Source organism: Malaclemys terrapin, chromosome 11 (assembly GCF_027887155.1).
Source record: "Malaclemys terrapin pileata isolate rMalTer1 chromosome 11, rMalTer1.hap1, whole genome shotgun sequence".
Classification (NCBI taxonomy): domain Eukaryota; kingdom Metazoa; phylum Chordata; order Testudines; family Emydidae; genus Malaclemys; species Malaclemys terrapin.
This window is the reverse complement of record NC_071515.1, coordinates 37,942,616-37,961,296: the sequence shown is the minus strand read 5'-3', so window position 1 is coordinate 37,961,296 and position 18,681 is coordinate 37,942,616. Positions and strand designations below refer to the sequence as shown.

The following is an 18,681-nucleotide window of genomic DNA, read 5'->3' as shown; positions in this document are numbered from 1 at the left end:
ATATGCAGACTAATCCTGTATCAAACACAAAGTAACTACCAGGATAGTAAATGAGTTCTTACGGCATTGGAAAGTTTTAGGAGCCCAGCTCTGAAATGGTGTAAAATATTAATCTCTTAACTCCATCTGTTTTTGTGAGATATCAGATGCTGAAATCATCTAGAAAGACTATTGCAAAGATGGCCAAAGAGTAGGGGGAAAGAAAACCTTTCCCAAGCACTGGTTCTAGACCAGTGATTGCTAATTGATGGTGTGCTGTACCCAGAGTCTTAGTCTAATTGTAGTACTGGGGGAAATTAATACAGTTTGAAAAACATGCTCCCTCTGCCTGTATATATTTTACACTCCCCAAAAGTCTACCCCAGTGCAATAAAGATGTGTGTAAAAAGGAATTGTCTGTCTGCATCTTTTATGTATTAAGATGAACCATGATTTTGCTCATAACAAAAACACCTCTACCCCGATATAATGCAACCCAATATAACACGAATTCGGATATAACGCGGTAAAGCAGCGCTCCAGGGGGGTGAGGCTGCGTGCTCTGGCAGATCAAAGTTCGATATAATGCGGTTTCACCTATAACGCGGTAAGATTTTTTTTGGCTCCCGAGGACAGCGTTATATCAAGGTAGAGGTGTATATAGAGAACAAAACTTGCCACATAAATTGTTCTGACACATGAAAGTCCAAAGTCTAAATAATAGTACACCAACTAAGAAGGCATTTTGTATAACAGAAATATGGGTGTATATCATGTTAATAGTTCAAGCTTGTATATTGCAAAAGTAGTTGTACCTGCTACAAACTAGCTTTAAGCAGTCTGTGATGTAGTCAACATCAATGCAAGCTCTTTTAAAGGGGCGCTGTCAGGTTAAATGTTGTTTTTAATAAACAGATCTTTTATAATGCTAACACCACCTTAGGCTAGTGTAATTTCCGTATGTTTTATAGCTATGTTTGAGCCGATTGCCTGTCAAATCTCTTCCAGGTCAGAGCAGAAATAATTTATTTTCATTGTTTTGATACAGTATGCATTTCACTTGAGATACTTCTTAAACCAGGAAATAAGACTAATACAATTACAGCTCATAAACGTAAAATGCTTCCTGAGTTGTTTCTGGATCCATTAAGACTAAGCAATCTTTCTCTAATTGGTATTTACTGTCTCATGTTTTCTGTTAAAGTAACAGCTTCTCTTGTCTCTTGACAGACAAACTTGATTACTTTAAAAAATAAAATTATAAAATTAATAGATGAAGGGGAACACAGTAGATATATTTCTGGATGTTAGTAACATTTTATACTCTCTTATTTGATATGGTCTTACGAAAACTTACTTGCAAAATTAGATTTTAGTTTTAAAATGGCTTGAATATGAACAGTGGCCTGTGAATTGAAAACTGACTGAAAGACTGCAACAAAGGTCAGCAGTAGTGCAAAGTATTTTTAGAGTGAGTGCAATAATTGCTCTGGAAAGGCATCAAGTTTTTCCCATCTCTCTCTCCCAGTTTCCTCCTTCTGCCCCTTGGGATACATACATGCACCTCCCCATGAAATTTCCATTTTCTTTTTCCTTTCCTGTCCTGTCCTTTCCTTTTCTTTTTAAAAACTAAAACAAATAGGGCTGTATGTGGGAGAACTGGGACTCTATTGCTGCCATTCCAAGCTCCAGTGCTCTGGGCACTGAGCAGGTGCCACATGCCACTACACTGTTGGCACATTCCTTAGACTGGCTTTTTAAAATTATAATGAAAGATACAGTAGTGTACAAAGTTGCAGTGTGTGTGTTGGGGGTGAAGGAAGCAGAGGAATGCAGGGAAGAGAAGGTGTCCATTGGGGTTCTATGGGGTTTGATCTTTAAGTCCAGTCTTATTTAACATCTTTAATTATTAGGAATGAAAATGCAAAGAATGTAGAGGGAAAAATGTAAGCCTTATTTGGGGGGAAAATTGTCCATAACACAGGTATTGAATTGAAGGGTGAAACCTAATAGATAGAAATGCTGAAAGAGGTGATAGGCTAATATGTCAAACCTAGTAATACCTTTCTAGCTATTGTATGGCAAACTGCATCCCGTCTAGAGTCCATAGGTAGGGAGGTTGTCAAAAGTCTCTGATTTTACTGCACCTAGAATATTGCATTTGTTTCTGGTCACCTTATTGCTAGAAATATATTGACAAGTTGGAGGGTGTTCAGAAAAGAGCCCCCTGCTCCCCTTAAAAAATTATCAGGAGGCTGAAGACACTGATTTAAGAGGAAAGGTTTAAAGTACAGTGAATGTAAATAACTTGGCTAATAGATGACCAAGTTCCAATTCAGCTTGATATTTAAGCATTTGAGTAGTCCCAATGATTTCAGTGGGACAACTCACATAGTTAAAGTTACATACATGCTTAAGTACTTTGTTGAATCATAGTCAAAATGGGTCAGGTGACATAAGTCTAAGGCCAGGTCTACGCTAAAAAGTTAAGTTGAGCCAGTTACGTCACTAAGGGGCATGGAAAATCCACACCCCTGAGCAACATAATTAAGCCGACCTAACTACCTTTGTACACGATAGGTTGATAGAAGAATTCTTTTGTTGACCTAGCTACAGCCTCTTGGGAAGGTGGATTGCCTACAGAACCCCAGCCATTGCTGTAGTGAGTGTCTACACTCAAGTGCTATAGATGCAGCTCTGCTGCTGTGCCACTGTAGCGGTTCAAGTGTAGATGTACCTAAAAGTAGTTGAAGGCTGATCACATAAGGCAGGAAGATGCTGTATTTAGAGTGGTATAGGAAGGTATTGTGACTCGGGGTGCCTGGGGTAGCCCTCACTGGAAAGGCCAAGGTCAAGGCAGGCTGCAAAAGTGAGAGCCGATACTCCCAAGACTGGTGGGTAAAACTGAAGTTAAACTCCCCAGCCAGTCACAAACTGTGCTTCTGATCCCCCAAACTGGTTATCAAGAAGCTAAAACAGAAATCACACAGCCCCCTTTATTGCATTCCAGTTCTCTGGCTCCCAATTAGCACCTACGTGAAGTATAGTGAGAAGTTATTTTAAAAACTCTGCTCACATATGCAAAATGATCTTCTGATCCCAAAGGTGAGCCATGTTGCCAGGTCAATATTAGGTTGGTTCTTACCCAAAATACCCCGCTGCCAGCCAATCCTTTAGTGCCTAAAACTAAAGATTTATTATAAAGAAAAAAGAAAGAACAAGAAGAGAGTTGTTAAATGATAAAGCATTCAAATGTATACAGAGATTATCAAAGTCCATATATCAGGTTCTTAGCAATATTGGTGAGTTTGCTGGCTTGAAAGCCCTTCTGGAACACATCCACAGCCTGGATTGGTCATCCAGTCCTTTGTTCAGAGCTTCAGTCTGTAGAAAAGTTACTCCAGAGGTAAGAAGCAGGATTGAAGACAAAATGGAGAAGATGGAGCTGCCCTTTATAGTCTTTGCCATGCAGCTTGTATTTCCTTTGTTCCAAACACAAGCTGCCCAGCACATGGCCTGGAAGCCTTAGGGTAGGTCCAACCACAGCCCGGATTGAGGCTCTGAGATCGATCCACCGGCAGTTGATTTAGCTGGTCTAGTAAAGACCGGCCAAATCGACGGCAGACCGCTCTCCAGTCGACCCCTATACTTTACCCCCAATGAGAGAGATGAGGGTACTCTACTCAAAAGTTTTCAGCATTTTGTAGGATCAATGCCATACCCTTGCAGTAAATGCCAGCTAGAACACTCAGTTCAAAGAAGGTAACTAAAGGTCATACTTATTTAGTCAGTCTTTTTGTAGGATAAAATAGCAAATTCCATCACGTCAAATGGCTGCTAGAGATTCTGCATGTGACACTTTTCTACAAGTTGCTGGCAGCTGAATTCCAGAGTTGCTGCTGAAATTGGGTTTTTCCTTTGATCAGGTTGCTGATCAATATTCACTGAACATACATGATCTATCTGTATTGTACAGTAGAACCTCAGTGTTACGAACACCTCGGGAATGGAGGTAACTCTGAACAAAACCTTATGGTGGGTCTTTCAAAAGTTTACAACTGAACATTGACTTCATACAGCTTTGAAACTTTACTACGCGGGGGAAAATTCTGCTTTTAATCATCTTAATTTAAATGAAAGAAGTACAGACACAGTTTCTTTACTTTGTCAGATCTTTTTTTTTTTTAAACTTTCCATTTATTATTTAGTAGTTTACATTTAACACACTACTGTACTGTATTTGCCTTTTTTGTCTCTGCTGCTGCCTGATTGCATAATTCTGGTTCCAAATGACATGTTTGGTTGACTGGTCTGTTTGTAATTCTGGTGTTCATAACTCTGAGGTTCTACTGTAACTTATTTGGGGGGAAGGGTTATGGGGATGGATTTAACCAAATAATGTAATTATTTAATAATAATAATTAATGGAGATATCCCATCTCCTAGAAGTGGAAGGGACCTTGAAAGGTCATCAAGTCCAGCCCCCTGCCTTCACTAGCAGGACCAAGTACTGATTTTGCCCCAGATTCCTAAATGGCCCCCTCAAGGATTGAACTCACAACCCTGGGTTTAGCAGGCCAATGCTCAAACCACTGAGCTCTCTCTCCCCTCCCATATACTTGGTATATGATTTAATGCATGCACTTCAATTTGAGAACAAATGGGGGTATTCGCACAACTATGAATCTTAGGATAACAGATTTTTTCCTTAAAGTAATTAGTGTTCATTTTTGGCAGAGCCTTGGAGTTACTGACACTATGAACTGGTTTTCTTGACCCTTGTTAGCCTACAACATTAGGTCAATTTTATGAAATTGATTTGAGTATCTTTTTAAAATTGATCTGAGTCTTTACGTAGGTGGGTTGAATTGACTGTTGTTCAGGCAGCTAATTCATAACTTAGTTATACTTCCTTTATTGATCACTACTAATGGATGAGATGTCTTTGAACTGTTTTGGTTCCAATTTGACTGCAATATCATTGCATTAATCAAGGTTTGTTCCTACATTTTTATCTTAAGGCAGATTAAAAAATATAGCAATTACCAGCATTTCCATATTTATACTTAATAGACCCACTAGCACCCCCCAAAAGTTAAAATGTTTGCTATTCCATTATGAAAGAAGAATACACTGGTAATCTAGCTCCTTTTGTTGTATCTCAACTAGAAAAGAGACTGACAATGGGACTTTCTTTGGGATATCTAAAGGTAGAAGATACTGACTGCAAAGCAGCTTTTTCCTGTGGCACCAACCTCAGCCTGAAATTGAGTAGATCACAAATGGTCTGTTTTATTGTTGGGTGTCAGTGTCGTTGAATGTGGAGAGGTTTAATGGTCTGTTTTATTGTTGGGTGTCAGTGTCGTTGAATGTGGAGAGGTTTGTGAGCTAATACTTGGAGATTAAGATTGGGAGGTGTGGCTATTGCCCAAATTTACAATTTCATTGGTTTTTAGTGTTTGCATTGTTGTGATGAAATACTCTTGAGAAACCTTCGAGAATAGTATATAAGTTCACTTATCTCACCAGGTGCAGTATCTAAACATCAAGGTGAATTAAGGACAACATTTTTGGTCTTAATTCAGAATATTCTGCCTCTTGGTTAGTTTAAGACAAGGCTTTACCATTATGTGAACCTAACTTCTTATGCCTAATGTTAACATACAGATCTTTTTCTTTTTCCTACCTTTTTATGCAAAATAAATATTGTCGTATACCATGAGAATATGGTAAAAATAAAGAAATTAAACTAATTAATGCAACAACTTCACAGAGAAGGAACATTTCTTTTCTGTGCTCATCCTTCCTTCATTTGAGATCTATGAACATTACTTGGCATTTTAGAAAACTATACTGGGCGAATGGACCATCTAGATTCTGTCCTCAATTACATAATTGCATGCAGTGAATCACATGAAATAGTTTGGTAGCCCATTAAATAACTGTTCTTTACAGAAGCAGAAGAAAGAAAACCAAGTGTAAATTAGTGTCATAGTGGAATTATCAGAGTTAGTTTGTAGGCGTTGGGGGCAGGGGTTGTCTTTATTTGCATTTTGTTTGCCACAGAGTTTATATAGCATCATCACTTAACAAATAATAAATGTGCCAGAGGACGGTGCTCTGCTTAATTCTTTACCTTGATTGTAGAAGGGGCTGAACTAGTGTATAAGTAGGCATTATCATAAATATTGAATAAAAACATTGTTTTTAAATTATATTTTGTTGTTCTGAGGTGTTACTAGAAGTAGGGAACAAGTAATTTTCAAGTTGGATGTATTCGGTAACAAAATACCTTCTCTTCTTACTACTTCTATCTCCTCTGATGTGAAGGGCTTAAAGGATGGATCTGGAAGGGCTGGTCCACACTAACCCCCCACTTCGAACTAAGATACGCAACTTCAGCTACGTGAATAACGTAGCTGAAGTCGAAGTACCTTAGTTCGAACTTACCGCAGGTCCAGACGTGGCAGGCAGGCTCCCCTGTCGACTGCGCGTACTCCTTTCGCAGAGCAGGAGTACTGGCGTCAACGGCGAGCACTTCCGGGATCGATTTATCACGTCTAGACAAGACGCGATAAATCGATCCCAGAAGATCGATTGCTTACCGCTGGACCCGGAGCTAAGCATAGACCTACCCGAAGTCTCCCAGTGGGTTTAAGACATTTATTTATTTATCTATAATATAAAAAAATGCTACAGTTTGGAAGTAAATTTGCTGAATGGGTGGCTGAGCAACAGGCAAGCCATACCACCACATACTATGCTATCTGACATTAGTTATACATGATGGAATTTTACAAGAAAAATCGTAAAATAGTGGCCTAGCACATACTATACCTCACTAAAACTCTCAAAGGCCTATTTAATATCTTGTAGTTTCTTAAAGAGTCCGGTTTTTTTTAAGTAATAAAAGGAAATGAATAATTGTAAATAGTTTATGGAAGAGAATTGCTGCTAATGCTGCTTGGAACATGGCTGAATTTTTTCCGTTCCCTTCCCCATTCTGTGTCAATACCATTCTGCTGGAAATTTTCACATGAGATACTTCAAAAATTAAAACAATTGCATTGAAAGTGAATAGTCTAGAAAGGGGAATTTTTGAGGCTGAGGCACTGGACTGGGTCTTGGGGGGTTTGAAGTCAGTCTTCTACTCTTCCAGGCATTTTGTGTGAACTTGGTTGAGTCACCTCACCTGATCTCTTTAGCTGCAGTTCACTTTTGTGCAGAGGGCCCCCACAAGGCCTATATATCACTGAAGCCCCACTTCAACTCTTTTTGAAAGCTTATTTGGGATCTGAGCGGGTGCATGGGCTCTCTGCACAGAGGTGATTTCAATTTCTTGTGCCTGAATTCCCTATCTATACAATGGGGATAATACTTCCCTATCTGACAGGAGAGTCTTGTGCTTGTGAGATGCTCCTGATATGATGATGGGACAGGGCATATAAGTGCCTAGACAGATAAACTGTATTATTGAACTAAAAATCAGAAGTGACTAGAAATGATCATTTTAAATCTAAAGGCAAATTGGATAGCTGAACCAGTCCTTAATGGTTCAGGAGTAAAATATTCCATTACTAAATCTGAAAAGTGCACCTTATGCAATATTTTTCCAGCAACAAAGAATTTGACAAGACTTTTATGTCACGTTGATTTATATGGAACCTTGTTTCTATCAGGAAAAAATGATATCAAGGAATGGCTAGGACAATATATGACAGAAGAGGAGCTGGGAATCAACTTAATATATAGCCACTGTCCTCGATAGTTAAAGCTTCTTGGGTCATATGATGACACTTAATTTTCAGGATTTTTTTCTAGAGAATTTAATTTGGTACCATGAACCATGCCAATGTCTGTTAGTTCTATATGCTGCTGTTCTCCAAATCCACCAGTGTTGAGCAAACAACTGATGTGGTTAATCTAATTCACATGGCATTTAGTAAAGTTTTCAATAACTAAATTTTATATTTAAGTCTTTTTCAAAACTAAAATAGCTTTTACATGCCAGGTTTAACTACCGTTCAGCTTCTTTGATCACTGCAATGCTCCATCTGCTGAACCGTCAGTTTTAGCTCCTCTGTCATGTCCATATTCCTGAGGTTCAACAATAACTTGCAGTCCATAAGGCATATAACCAGTCAATTATTTCATACTGTAAGATAGCGATGAAGATGGTTGTCTGTTCTATTGGATCTGCTGCTGAGATACTGTGAAGTTGATCTCCTGCAGAAAACTTTCAAAATTGGGTATATGTCACATTTGCTTTTCCTCTGCCCCATCACTGCCACGGTGCCCTTAGTTAGCTGGAGAACTAACATCTGGAGACCAAAATAATCTAGTTGCTGAAGGATAAACTGGATTTGACTTCATTAGTGCACAAATGATAAGTTTGTGTAGAGTTATTATAGCATTAATCAACTTGATGGATTGGAAATATGATAGAACTGAAGCAGCGTGTAATATTAGTGCCTATTATTCTACAAATTATGTCTTCACCTACAGAAGCCAGGAGTCATGCTGTACATTAAAAATACTATACTCTCTCTCCTGTTATGGAGACACATGGCATCTCTTTAAAGATTTTTCCTTGCTGTCATAAAATAGGGGATCTATTCTCCCTGAGCAGTGGATTTTGGGATTATGACTAATTTTAAGTAGTCACTCTAATGATACCATTCTGAATTAAATTTCTATCTTTCATAGCTTGTCATTTGTCAGATTTATATTGTGGTATTAAACCTCTGTACAAAGCAACATATGAAATGACTGCATATAGGGTGCCCACAAGATACAGGGTGAGTAATGGAGTAGTGTATAGGTGTTTAATAACATAATTCTCAGTCAAGTCAATGAGAATTGTGCAGGCCTTTGAGAGGGTACCCTTTGTATTGTAGTTTGGCTACTCTTCAAGCACACTTGGCCCAGTGTGCAAGAATCTAAGGTAAATCTTATAAGATGGTTCTTTTGAGATATGAGTAACAGAATATTGTTCCAAGTTTGTTGTTTACTATCCTAGGCCAGATTTCAGTGACCAAAGGCTCTTACCATGTGATGAGTAGTCTGTGAGAACTAAACTGATAGTCTCACTCCAATTCTTGCAGACAAAGGTCCACATCACCCAAGCACCATCACACCTAGCAGAGAGGTAAACACTGTTGTTGGTGTTGCCCTGGACTGAACGCAGACAGTACTACACTCTTACTTCCTTGAAGTAGTTACTCTAGATCAAGATTTGCGATATATTGGCAATGCAGTGTGGGAAAGTTTGCAATACTATCTGGGCTGTATCTGTGCCCAGTCAGTTTAGGATTGCGTGAGCACATTTGTGGCTTAAAACAATTATTGCACCTTTCTCCCTGAAGTTATACTGTGCTCCTCCACACACCTGAGGTTGGGAGCTTAGGGCTATATGTAATGGTTAACAAAATTAATGTGAAGTCCACAGCTGAGTATATATACCAGGTTTTAAGATGACAATCCTTTTTAATATATGGGATATGATTGAAAATTTTGAACAGGACATCTAGGTTGTCACAGCAAAAAATAGGTACCTTCACTATTTGCCCTATATTGTGTGCATCTGTATCTTCAGTGAAGGAGCTTAGCACATGTCCTAATGGAAATATGGTGTCTACATCCAGATCTATATTGAGATTAGGCTTCATTTTGAGGTCAATTTGGTGTTGAAATCTCACTAGACTTCCACCCCAAATGGTGGAAACCACACAGATCATTTGATTTTGGCGGTACTCCCGCCTCTTAGCATGCAAATAGTAGTTGGTCCATTCACATATGGTGGTCATGTCACTAAATGTCAACATTTCTGTGAGCCTGGACTTCTACTGAATTCAAGAAATGTAATTTAAATACATTATTTTAGCAGTTGGTGCCAGGTACACTGTGTTGTCATCTTTTTTTTTTCTTTAAATAAATAAGAGTGTATTTAATCTCAAGAATTATTACTCCAGTAAACAAACTTTAATGGATGGGTTTAAAAGCAATAAATGCTATAAGAAAACATAAAACACTTTGTCATGACACTTGGATGTGATTAGTTACCTTCTCATGCCCATACTGGTAGGCTTTTTGTGCTTGATGTTAGGGTAGTGACCTTTGCGAGATTGTGTATACATTATTACAAGCTTTACAATCTTGTCTAACTGCCATAAAATATAAAGTTAACAGTGCAGAAGTAGTAAAAAAGAATATTTTAATTATGAAATCATGTGGTATTTTTCTTTAGAGTTCTGAAGGCTAGCTGATACAAAGAATGACCTTTTCTTAGCCAGTGGTAGGCTTCTGTTTTGCTGTACATATAGTCATTTGTAGACTTTTTAAAAATATTTTTTATGTGAGTAGAATGAATTTTAATCACAACTAGTCAATTTGATTGAAACAAAAAAACTTGAATTAACACCTTAAAATGGACATACAAGATGTATTTGACAAAGAAATGTAATAGTTCATTGTAATGTCATTTTGTCTGTTATCTAACCACTATTAGCAATAGTACATTGGTAGTGATGATTATTTATGCTATGCCAGAAATTCACTTGGTGCATGATTGATTCAACACACAGATTCTTAGTTGGAATATCTTGCCTTTTTGAAAAATTGATAGTCTTTCAAAAGAATACTGACAAATATCAACTTCGGTCACATATTGTGTGTGGCAAAATAAACCTTCAGTACTACCATCTACTTGGTGTGTTGCCTTATGAAGTGCCCAAACACTTAGCTTGGTGATTTTGTTATAGGGGGTGCTGAATCAAGAACGAACATTAAAACAGCAGAAAACTTTTTGTCCCAAAGCAAACCCTTAAACTTAGTTTTGTAGGTGCCAGTTGTGCCATCTCTCCTCTGCGTGTCTGTCCTGTTCTTATCAGAATTCTTTATCTTACAGCTTTTAAATTACTTGTCTTGTGAGTGGGCAGAATGGAGCATAGTGTGTTTTGATGCGAATGTGTACAGGAACTCTTACAGTTAGGAAGAAATTTGCTACTATGGTTTTAGAGCTGTAAGGTCACCCTTTGGCATAACTTGAATTTAAGGAATATTGCTGCCTTCGTTTTTGGGAGGAATCAGACTTCTCTTTTTCTCCCATCCCTTTCCATTCTCTGGAAAAAGGAGAGCAGTGTGAATAACAGTGGGCCGTTTTTAAGGTAGGTCAAATTTTTCATCAATGGCTCTAAAATTCTAATTTCAGCTCTAGGTAACATTCATGTTCAGTTCACGTCCGCTAGCATATTGTTGGTTGGCTTGCTTAATTATGAATTTCTTTTCTTTCCACAGCTGCAGAACCTTGGCCTGAAAATGCTGCATTGTATCAGCAACTGAAGGGTGAGTACATTATTTTCTGCAATTAATGATTTTATTTTTAAAAACGTTAAATATACAGTAATATAATTAACTTCAGGGAAAATAGAAACTGTTAAGAAGAGATTCCTTTGTGTTTGTCTGGTCAGAGGTTTTAGCTAAGCTTGCATCTGCCAATATAAACCAGCTATTCATGGCCTATAAGGTCCTTGGTTTATTATTGACTCATTATATTGGCTGCTGTAGGCAGTGTAAAATGATGTGGTTGCAGGCACCGTTGGCAGATTTACTGCACCAATAGCTGAGGCAGCAGATTTTTGAAGTCTTATGGTAAAGTGGGCTCTCAGTAAAAAGGAACTGTTAAAATGTATAGGCTAGGATGGTTCAGGCTCCCTTTAGCAGCTCTTCATATATCATCAGATCACATTATGGCCCCCATTTGGGGCTCAGCAGCCTGCTACAGTTGTCAGAAGACTGCAAAGTAATGAAGACTAATAGGTAGCAGCCTTAGTCTTCTAAGCATGGAATTTTTATTGCAGCGAACTTGTCATCTTTCTTTTGTGTGACAGACCTAGACACAGTGTGCAATATTAACTGCAAGCTGGTTTTTTGAGGATTCTGAATGCTTTTACTTTTTAGCTAGAGGAATTATGAAGATGGTATTTTATTGAACTTTGATTAGTAGAGGAATAATTGGCTTAAAATTGAGACCTTTTTTGTATTTTTAGTTGGGGTTTCTAATTGTACATCTCTGGTAAAATAAGATAAATGGGAGGGCATTTCTAGAAGAAATATTCCTGGTATATTTTTGTATTCATAGCTCATGTTTTGCTGTCCGATAGCATAACATATAATTAATGTAATGATGCATATATTTTCTGTTGAAGTATTTGCCTTTTTAATTTATATACAAGAGATTTAACACAGACTGTTATGCAGTTACACGTCAATAACTAAACAATAACTATTTCTTGTAATTATATTCTTTGATTTTCTTTCTACAGAGGAGCAAATTTTGCTTTCTGACAATGCATCTTCTCTTGCAGTCCAGGTAAAGCATCATCTTTTCTAAACTAGATGTTAAATTAAAATATTTCTTGGAAGGATTAAATCGTAAGTAAATTACATAAAAAGTATCCAAATGACATATTTAGAAATTTTCTAAGTACTTTGTAGTTTTAACATTGTATGTTCCTGGACGCAACATAATTTTCAAAATTGAAATTATTCCTTTTATTCTTTATCATTGAGGTGTTATTGATTTTGTTTTTAAGAATCCTAATATTAGTGCCTATGCATCTGTTAATATTTACATCTGTCTACCTATTTATAATCGGAATTGGACACACTACTGGCAGCTCCTATTTGACCTTTGTTGTCTTTCCAGCTGTCATCCCCCTTTTGGATTGCTTAGGGAAAGATGTCCTCCCAAAGACCACTCATTATATGCTTGTTGGTCACATTATCCTCAAAGCCAGTATCCCCAAAACGCAAGGAATCCAGTTCCACTATATGTAAGAGTTAGAATCCACTGTATATTTGTACACTCCAGTGTGTGTTAGAGGTAGTCCATATAATTGACAAATTTAAGGCTCTAATCTGCTTAAAAGTGCCTTTGTGGCTAGAAAGTCCATGTAAACTCCATTAACGTGTTAAGTTCAGTGACCCCAGAGGCTGCTCTTTATTCTGAGGGGACACTTTCCCCCAGTAGTAGAGAGGGACTGGCTGGCAAGAAAAGTTTCCCATCCTCCAAAGCAACTCTAGTATTGGCAGTGGAAGAGGGTTGATTCATTCTCTCACTTCTACTTGTTCCCCTGTGTGGTCTAGTCCATTGCACAGCTAGTTAATATAGCCTTTTGGGGGCTTATGTATCCCGGAAGGCTGCATCTCTTTTGGTCAGAGTGGGACCATTAGAGATATCATGTAAAAGGTTCACTAACCTGTATTTTGTAAAAATGCCAATCAAAACTTCAGGATTCTTTGGTCACTCTAGCAATCCTCTAAGGACCCTATTCTGTCCAAAATATATAATACATTTTTTGCTGAGAGTCTGGAAAATACCAGTGTTCCTTTGGTAATTTCCCCCCCCGCCCCTCCCCCCTCCCCCCCCCCGCCCAAAGTATCTTGTTTCGTTGATAGGTGGACAAATTTTCCATTTGTTTTGAAAAACAGATGCTAGTGTTTTACCCCCCTCTCTCTGTGGTGCAGTATGTTTTAAATAATTCCTTACAGTGGGAAGAAATAAGGAGTTTTGTTGAGCATTTGATCTCAATGTTAGCTTTAGCTCCAGAAACCCTTACTTTTGTAGTTCTCATGAATCTTTTCTCTCTATCCATCAGGGTTACGGGTGTGGTTTTGGTTTCTTTCCAAACAAAACAGAAGTTTCCTTTTCTAATGTAGCCTTTTGCTTGACCATTCCAATTCTATTGTTATCCTGCACATGTCACTTAGATGATATATTAACCATAATATATTAAAAATGCCTGTTTTTCTTCAATAATCTTTGGCTTGACAGCTGATAGTAGCCATGACTATAAATATGACTTTGGTAGATATCTGATTTAAACTTTATGGAACAATTTTATTCTGTATGGGGGAATGGTATCAGTTCAGAAGAATCTGTATTAGGAACACAGTTGTGATCTAAAAAAAATAGCTGTCCACAAAATGTAAATATTAGGATGCGTAATTAAAAAAAATTGCTTAATGATCAGGCAATTTTAAAATTAGCTCACCTGGCATACATTGCATTAGGCAACATCAAAAATGGGAACAGTTGTGCCTTTTTCTGATGAATTGTGTGCGTGTTTTTAAGGAGGGGTGTATAGGCATGTGTTGGGGTAGGAAGAGAGGAAGCCAATACCTGAGACTTCTTTCCTCAATATATTCTTAAACAAGCTGCCTTTCTTTTTCTCTCCAGTATCTCTCAGCCACTGACCTATGGTACATGGATTTCCCTTAGACATAGCACACAGGTTGATCATTGCTTGTTTGGGCTTACGCATGGCGAAGATGCCTCGGAGTTCTGTGTTCCTCTGATTAAATAGGTTTGGTGTGTGTGTGTGTGGGGGGGCTGCTAGGAGATCCTTCAGGAAAGATGGTTTAGATAAAACCCTAAACTTGCCATAATTTGGCTGTCACCTACACCAAATCCTTCTAGAAATCTCCTTTCCATCATAGCACCTCTTTATGATGTCTGCCTTGGCAGGCTCGCAAAGAATAGATGAATAAATATATATATCTATAAAAGGGCATGACTAATGAATTACTAAGCAATTAGTTAAAATAAAAGCTGACCACAGCCTTTACAAGTGGTAACACTACCATGCATCTAGCACAGGGGTGAGCAAACATTTTGGCCCGAGGGCCACATCTGGGTGGGAAAATTGCATGCAGGGCCATGAATGTAGGAATGGGACAGGGGGTTGGGGTGCGGTAGGGGGAGTGGGAGGAGGTGCAGTGTGCAGGAAGGGGCTCAAGGCAAGGGGTTGGGGTGCAGGAGGAGTGCGGGGTGTACAAGGGGGCTCAGGGCAAGGGGTTGGGGTGCAGGGAGGGGTGCAGCATGCGGGAGGAGGCTCAGGGCAGGGGGTTGAGGTGCAGGAGGGGTGTGGCGTTCAGGAGGGGGCTCAGGGCAAGGGATGGGGTGCAGGGGGCTCAGGGCAGGGGGTTGGGGTGTGAGGTGCGGCAGGGGGCTCAGGGCAGGGGGTTTGGGTGCAGGAGGGGTGAGGCGGGGGCTCAGGGCGCAGGAGGGATGCGGCAGGGAGCTCAAGACAGGGGGTTAGGGGGCTCAGGGCAGGGGATTGGAATGTGGGGTGCGGGCTCCAGCCAGCACTGCTTACCTTGAGCAGCTCCAAGGTGGCAGCAGCATGCAGCGGGGCTAAGGCAGGCTCCCTGCCTGTCCTGGCCCCGCGCCACTCCTAGAAGCTGCTGGCACCACATCACTGGGAGTCGGGGAGGCTCGGTGCGCTGCCCTTGGCTCCAGATACCTACCCTGAAGCTCGAATTGGCCGTGATTCCCCGTTCCCGGCCAATGGGAGCTGAGGGGGGCGGTGCATGCAGGTGAGGGCAGTATGCGGAGCCCTCTCTTCCCCCCCACCCTCCCAGAAGCCGCAGGGATGTGGTACGGGCTGCTTCCGGGAGCGTGATCTAGCATGTCAGTTTCTGCTTGGCTATGGAACAGATACTGTGGAAAGAAAAATAAGTTCTGTATGTGTGTGTGAGTGAGTGGTTATTGCAGACATTTTCTTATAAAAGCTAAAGATTCAGTATAAGGAATTGATTATGTACATATTGAATGGAGTTATATGGCCTATTTCTTGCACATTGCAGTGCAAACTTAAGACTGGGTGTATGTGACGGGGGGTAACCTTTTTAGAAAGTGGTATGATATAGTCATTATACTGAATATTAGTGCCTTCTTATGTTTAATTACAAATTCCCATTGTGGAACTCCTATGCTGATCCTACTTGGAGGTGTATATATTTGGGTAACCTGCAATTCCTGAAAGTAGATTTAATTGTGAATCCCTTGATCTTTCACGGTGTTTGGTGTACACCACTTGTCCACTAAACTAAAGTAGCGTATTATACAGTCCTATTGGAAATGAAGATAATTTGATCTTATGCTGCAAATCTTGATACGAAATGTCAATTTACTTTCACAGCAAAGAAATTCATATAAAAGGAAAATAGTGTAATTTCAGTGATGATTATCCTGCTACAGGGTAGAGAATGTCAGACGTAGAATAAAGTCTCTTTTCTTCCCATGATATGTGCAGCCTTGCTGCCATTAAAGTTAATGAAAAATTACATGCACAAATCAAGATAAGTGATATGACTCAGTGTTCCTATCATCTTCCTCCCCAAAAATCATTTCCCTCACCTTATTTACGATGGAATTTTCAAGTACTCAATATTCCTGTTTTTCCTTTCTTCTGACTATAAAAACAGTATCTCAATAGCTAAACCTCAGTATATCCAAAAAGGAGTGGATGTAGTTAACAATGAAAACCATTAACAGAATATTAATCAGTGACATCCTAAATACATACAGTATAGTTTGTGTGTGTGTGTGTGTGTATATGTGTATATACACACACACACACTACTGTATTATTGCAAAGAAGAACATTTTATACTCCCTAGATAACTCCCTCTGGCAAACTGCAAATTTGTTGATTTTTAAAGCAGTGGTTTTCTAATATATTTTTATTTTATTTTATAGACCAGTGTATACATGCAAAATACTCTCCTGGTCTCCCCTGCCCAGCCATTTATTTCATCCTATGGACAAATAGAAAGGACTCCACAGACACCTAGCAATAAAAATAAAGATATAATTTTTGTCCCCCAAATCCTTCCCCAGATATGAAAATCTCATTTAAATGCCTCAAATTTTACAATTTCTGCCTGCTGTATTCTGTTGTACCTTAAACACACACTCTAATTTTGGAAGAAGAACCTTAAGAATTTGACAAAAGGATTTTGTGTTGGTTCTCTGTGGTACCATTTTACTATTGTGAGGGAGAGCAGCAAAATGGAAATTACTAACACTCAATTTTAACAACTTACATAATACTAATTAAAAACTCTTATTTTTAACTGTAAACTCTTCAGGATGGTCTTCCTCCAAGTTCACATAGCACCTACCACATTTGGGCCCCAGCCCTTATTGACATTACTGCAATACTAAAAAGTAAAAGATGGTGTTTTCCAGTTCCTATATTTTATTTCCTTGTAACAGCCTGTATGTTCTCAAGTCAATAAGGCATTTTATTTGTGAATCACGTATGTAATCCATATAATGACTGAAACACATAAAAGAAGAGAAATTACAGAATTAAAACCTGACCGAATAAGGGTTATTTCAGTGATCTTAAGTAAGTCTGGAAGACAAATTTATTGAGACCTCTGTAATACAGACATTTAACAGTCAGGGAGAAACCAGAAGTGGGGCAATTGGATTTGTGTTTTTTATGAATCAATGGGCCTTAAACAAGGGGGCATGGAGGGTCTGCAGATAGTATTCCAGCTTGTGAGACGGAATAGCAGACAGGCTGTTTTGCCTGAATCTAGAAGTAGATTCTGTCCCCACAATCTCCATTGTGTTTCCCACACAAAATTCAATTACTCCGACATTATGCTGGAAGGAAAAGGAGTGTGTGAATTTTGCTCAAGATGCATGGGGAACTAAGACCTCTTTAGTATTCAGTTCTAAATTCCAGAAGTGAGTGTTCTGTTACATCCTTATATAAAATGTGAGGCTGATCTTGTATATATTGCTTTAAATACTATGTGTATTGTATAACAATGATCCTATATTTAGGTTTCCTAACACTTTACATTATAAACGATTTTTGTAACCTCTCTCTCTCTATAAAAATGTTATGTACACAAGCCTAAACATGTTGATACTTTAGAACCTTCAGGCAGGTACTACATAGTGTGTGGTACTATCTTGTGGTTTCAGAACATATAGTGAGTGATATTAAAATCCAGTATCAGTTGCAGAAACCATGCATTTGGTCTATGTATTGCTGCAAGAAGGGGGCTAGAATTGGCTAGTAGTATTGCATCAAAGAGGGACATTTATGCAACAGAAGTTTAAATTGCCCAGGTTAACTGCTTATTTACACAATTATTTGATAACTTGTTGAGGTAAATCACCCATGATTGATAGTTTTTTGCAGGCTTGTGATATTAGCATATGAATTGTGTAATTTTGTTTTTGAAGCTAAACAGTAAGCTGAATTTTAAGTTGTTGCCCTATACAAAACAAAGATTCAGTAGTGAAATGAAAATCCGACAATCCATTTTTAAACAGAATAAAAGCTAAAATTCTTCATGATGAGAAATACAGTATCAACATAATTGATCTAGCATCATTACTTTGTAGCTGAAAATACACTTAAATCCCTAGCCATGCAACTACAGCATGTGAGTGAAACATCTTTCATATAGTTCTAAGATGAAATTACCCCTGAATGAATAGCATCTTCATTTATCTTCAAAACCTTCTCTGTGCTACCAGTGAATCTACTCTTTCCACATTCTACAACAAGAATTACATTATACCATTATAGCAGTGTTCTGCTGCAGTGTAAAATAGATTGTTTTGGAAAATGAACCTGGCCTTGCTATAAATTACATTCACAGGTACAAAGGAATTTGTTATTTTGTTTAAAATAGTCGCAAATATAATTAAGCTCTTAATTTATGTTAAACTACAAATGTGGCCATTACCACAACTGGATTAGGAATTTAATCTGTCACTCAAAGAATGATACTGAACAGTTTTCATTTGTAGCCTTAGACACACTATTTCAATTACAAGGTCTGCAGCTGTTTGATATAAAAACTGAATTATTTTGTAGATTTGTTCAT

General features: G+C 38.5%; 1 protein-coding gene across 2 annotated transcripts in view; it reads left to right on the top strand.

The window, feature by feature from the left end:
• Positions 1 to 18,681, top strand: part of MTX2 (metaxin 2) — a 47,678-nt gene that overhangs the window by 7,405 nt on the left and 21,592 nt on the right. For both annotated transcript variants that reach the window (XM_054044404.1, XM_054044405.1), the window contains exons 2-3: positions 11,275 to 11,322; positions 12,303 to 12,349. In XM_054044404.1, the coding sequence (XP_053900379.1) occupies positions 11,275 to 11,322; positions 12,303 to 12,349 (95 nt within the window). The remainder of the gene's footprint in view (positions 1 to 11,274; positions 11,323 to 12,302; positions 12,350 to 18,681) is intronic.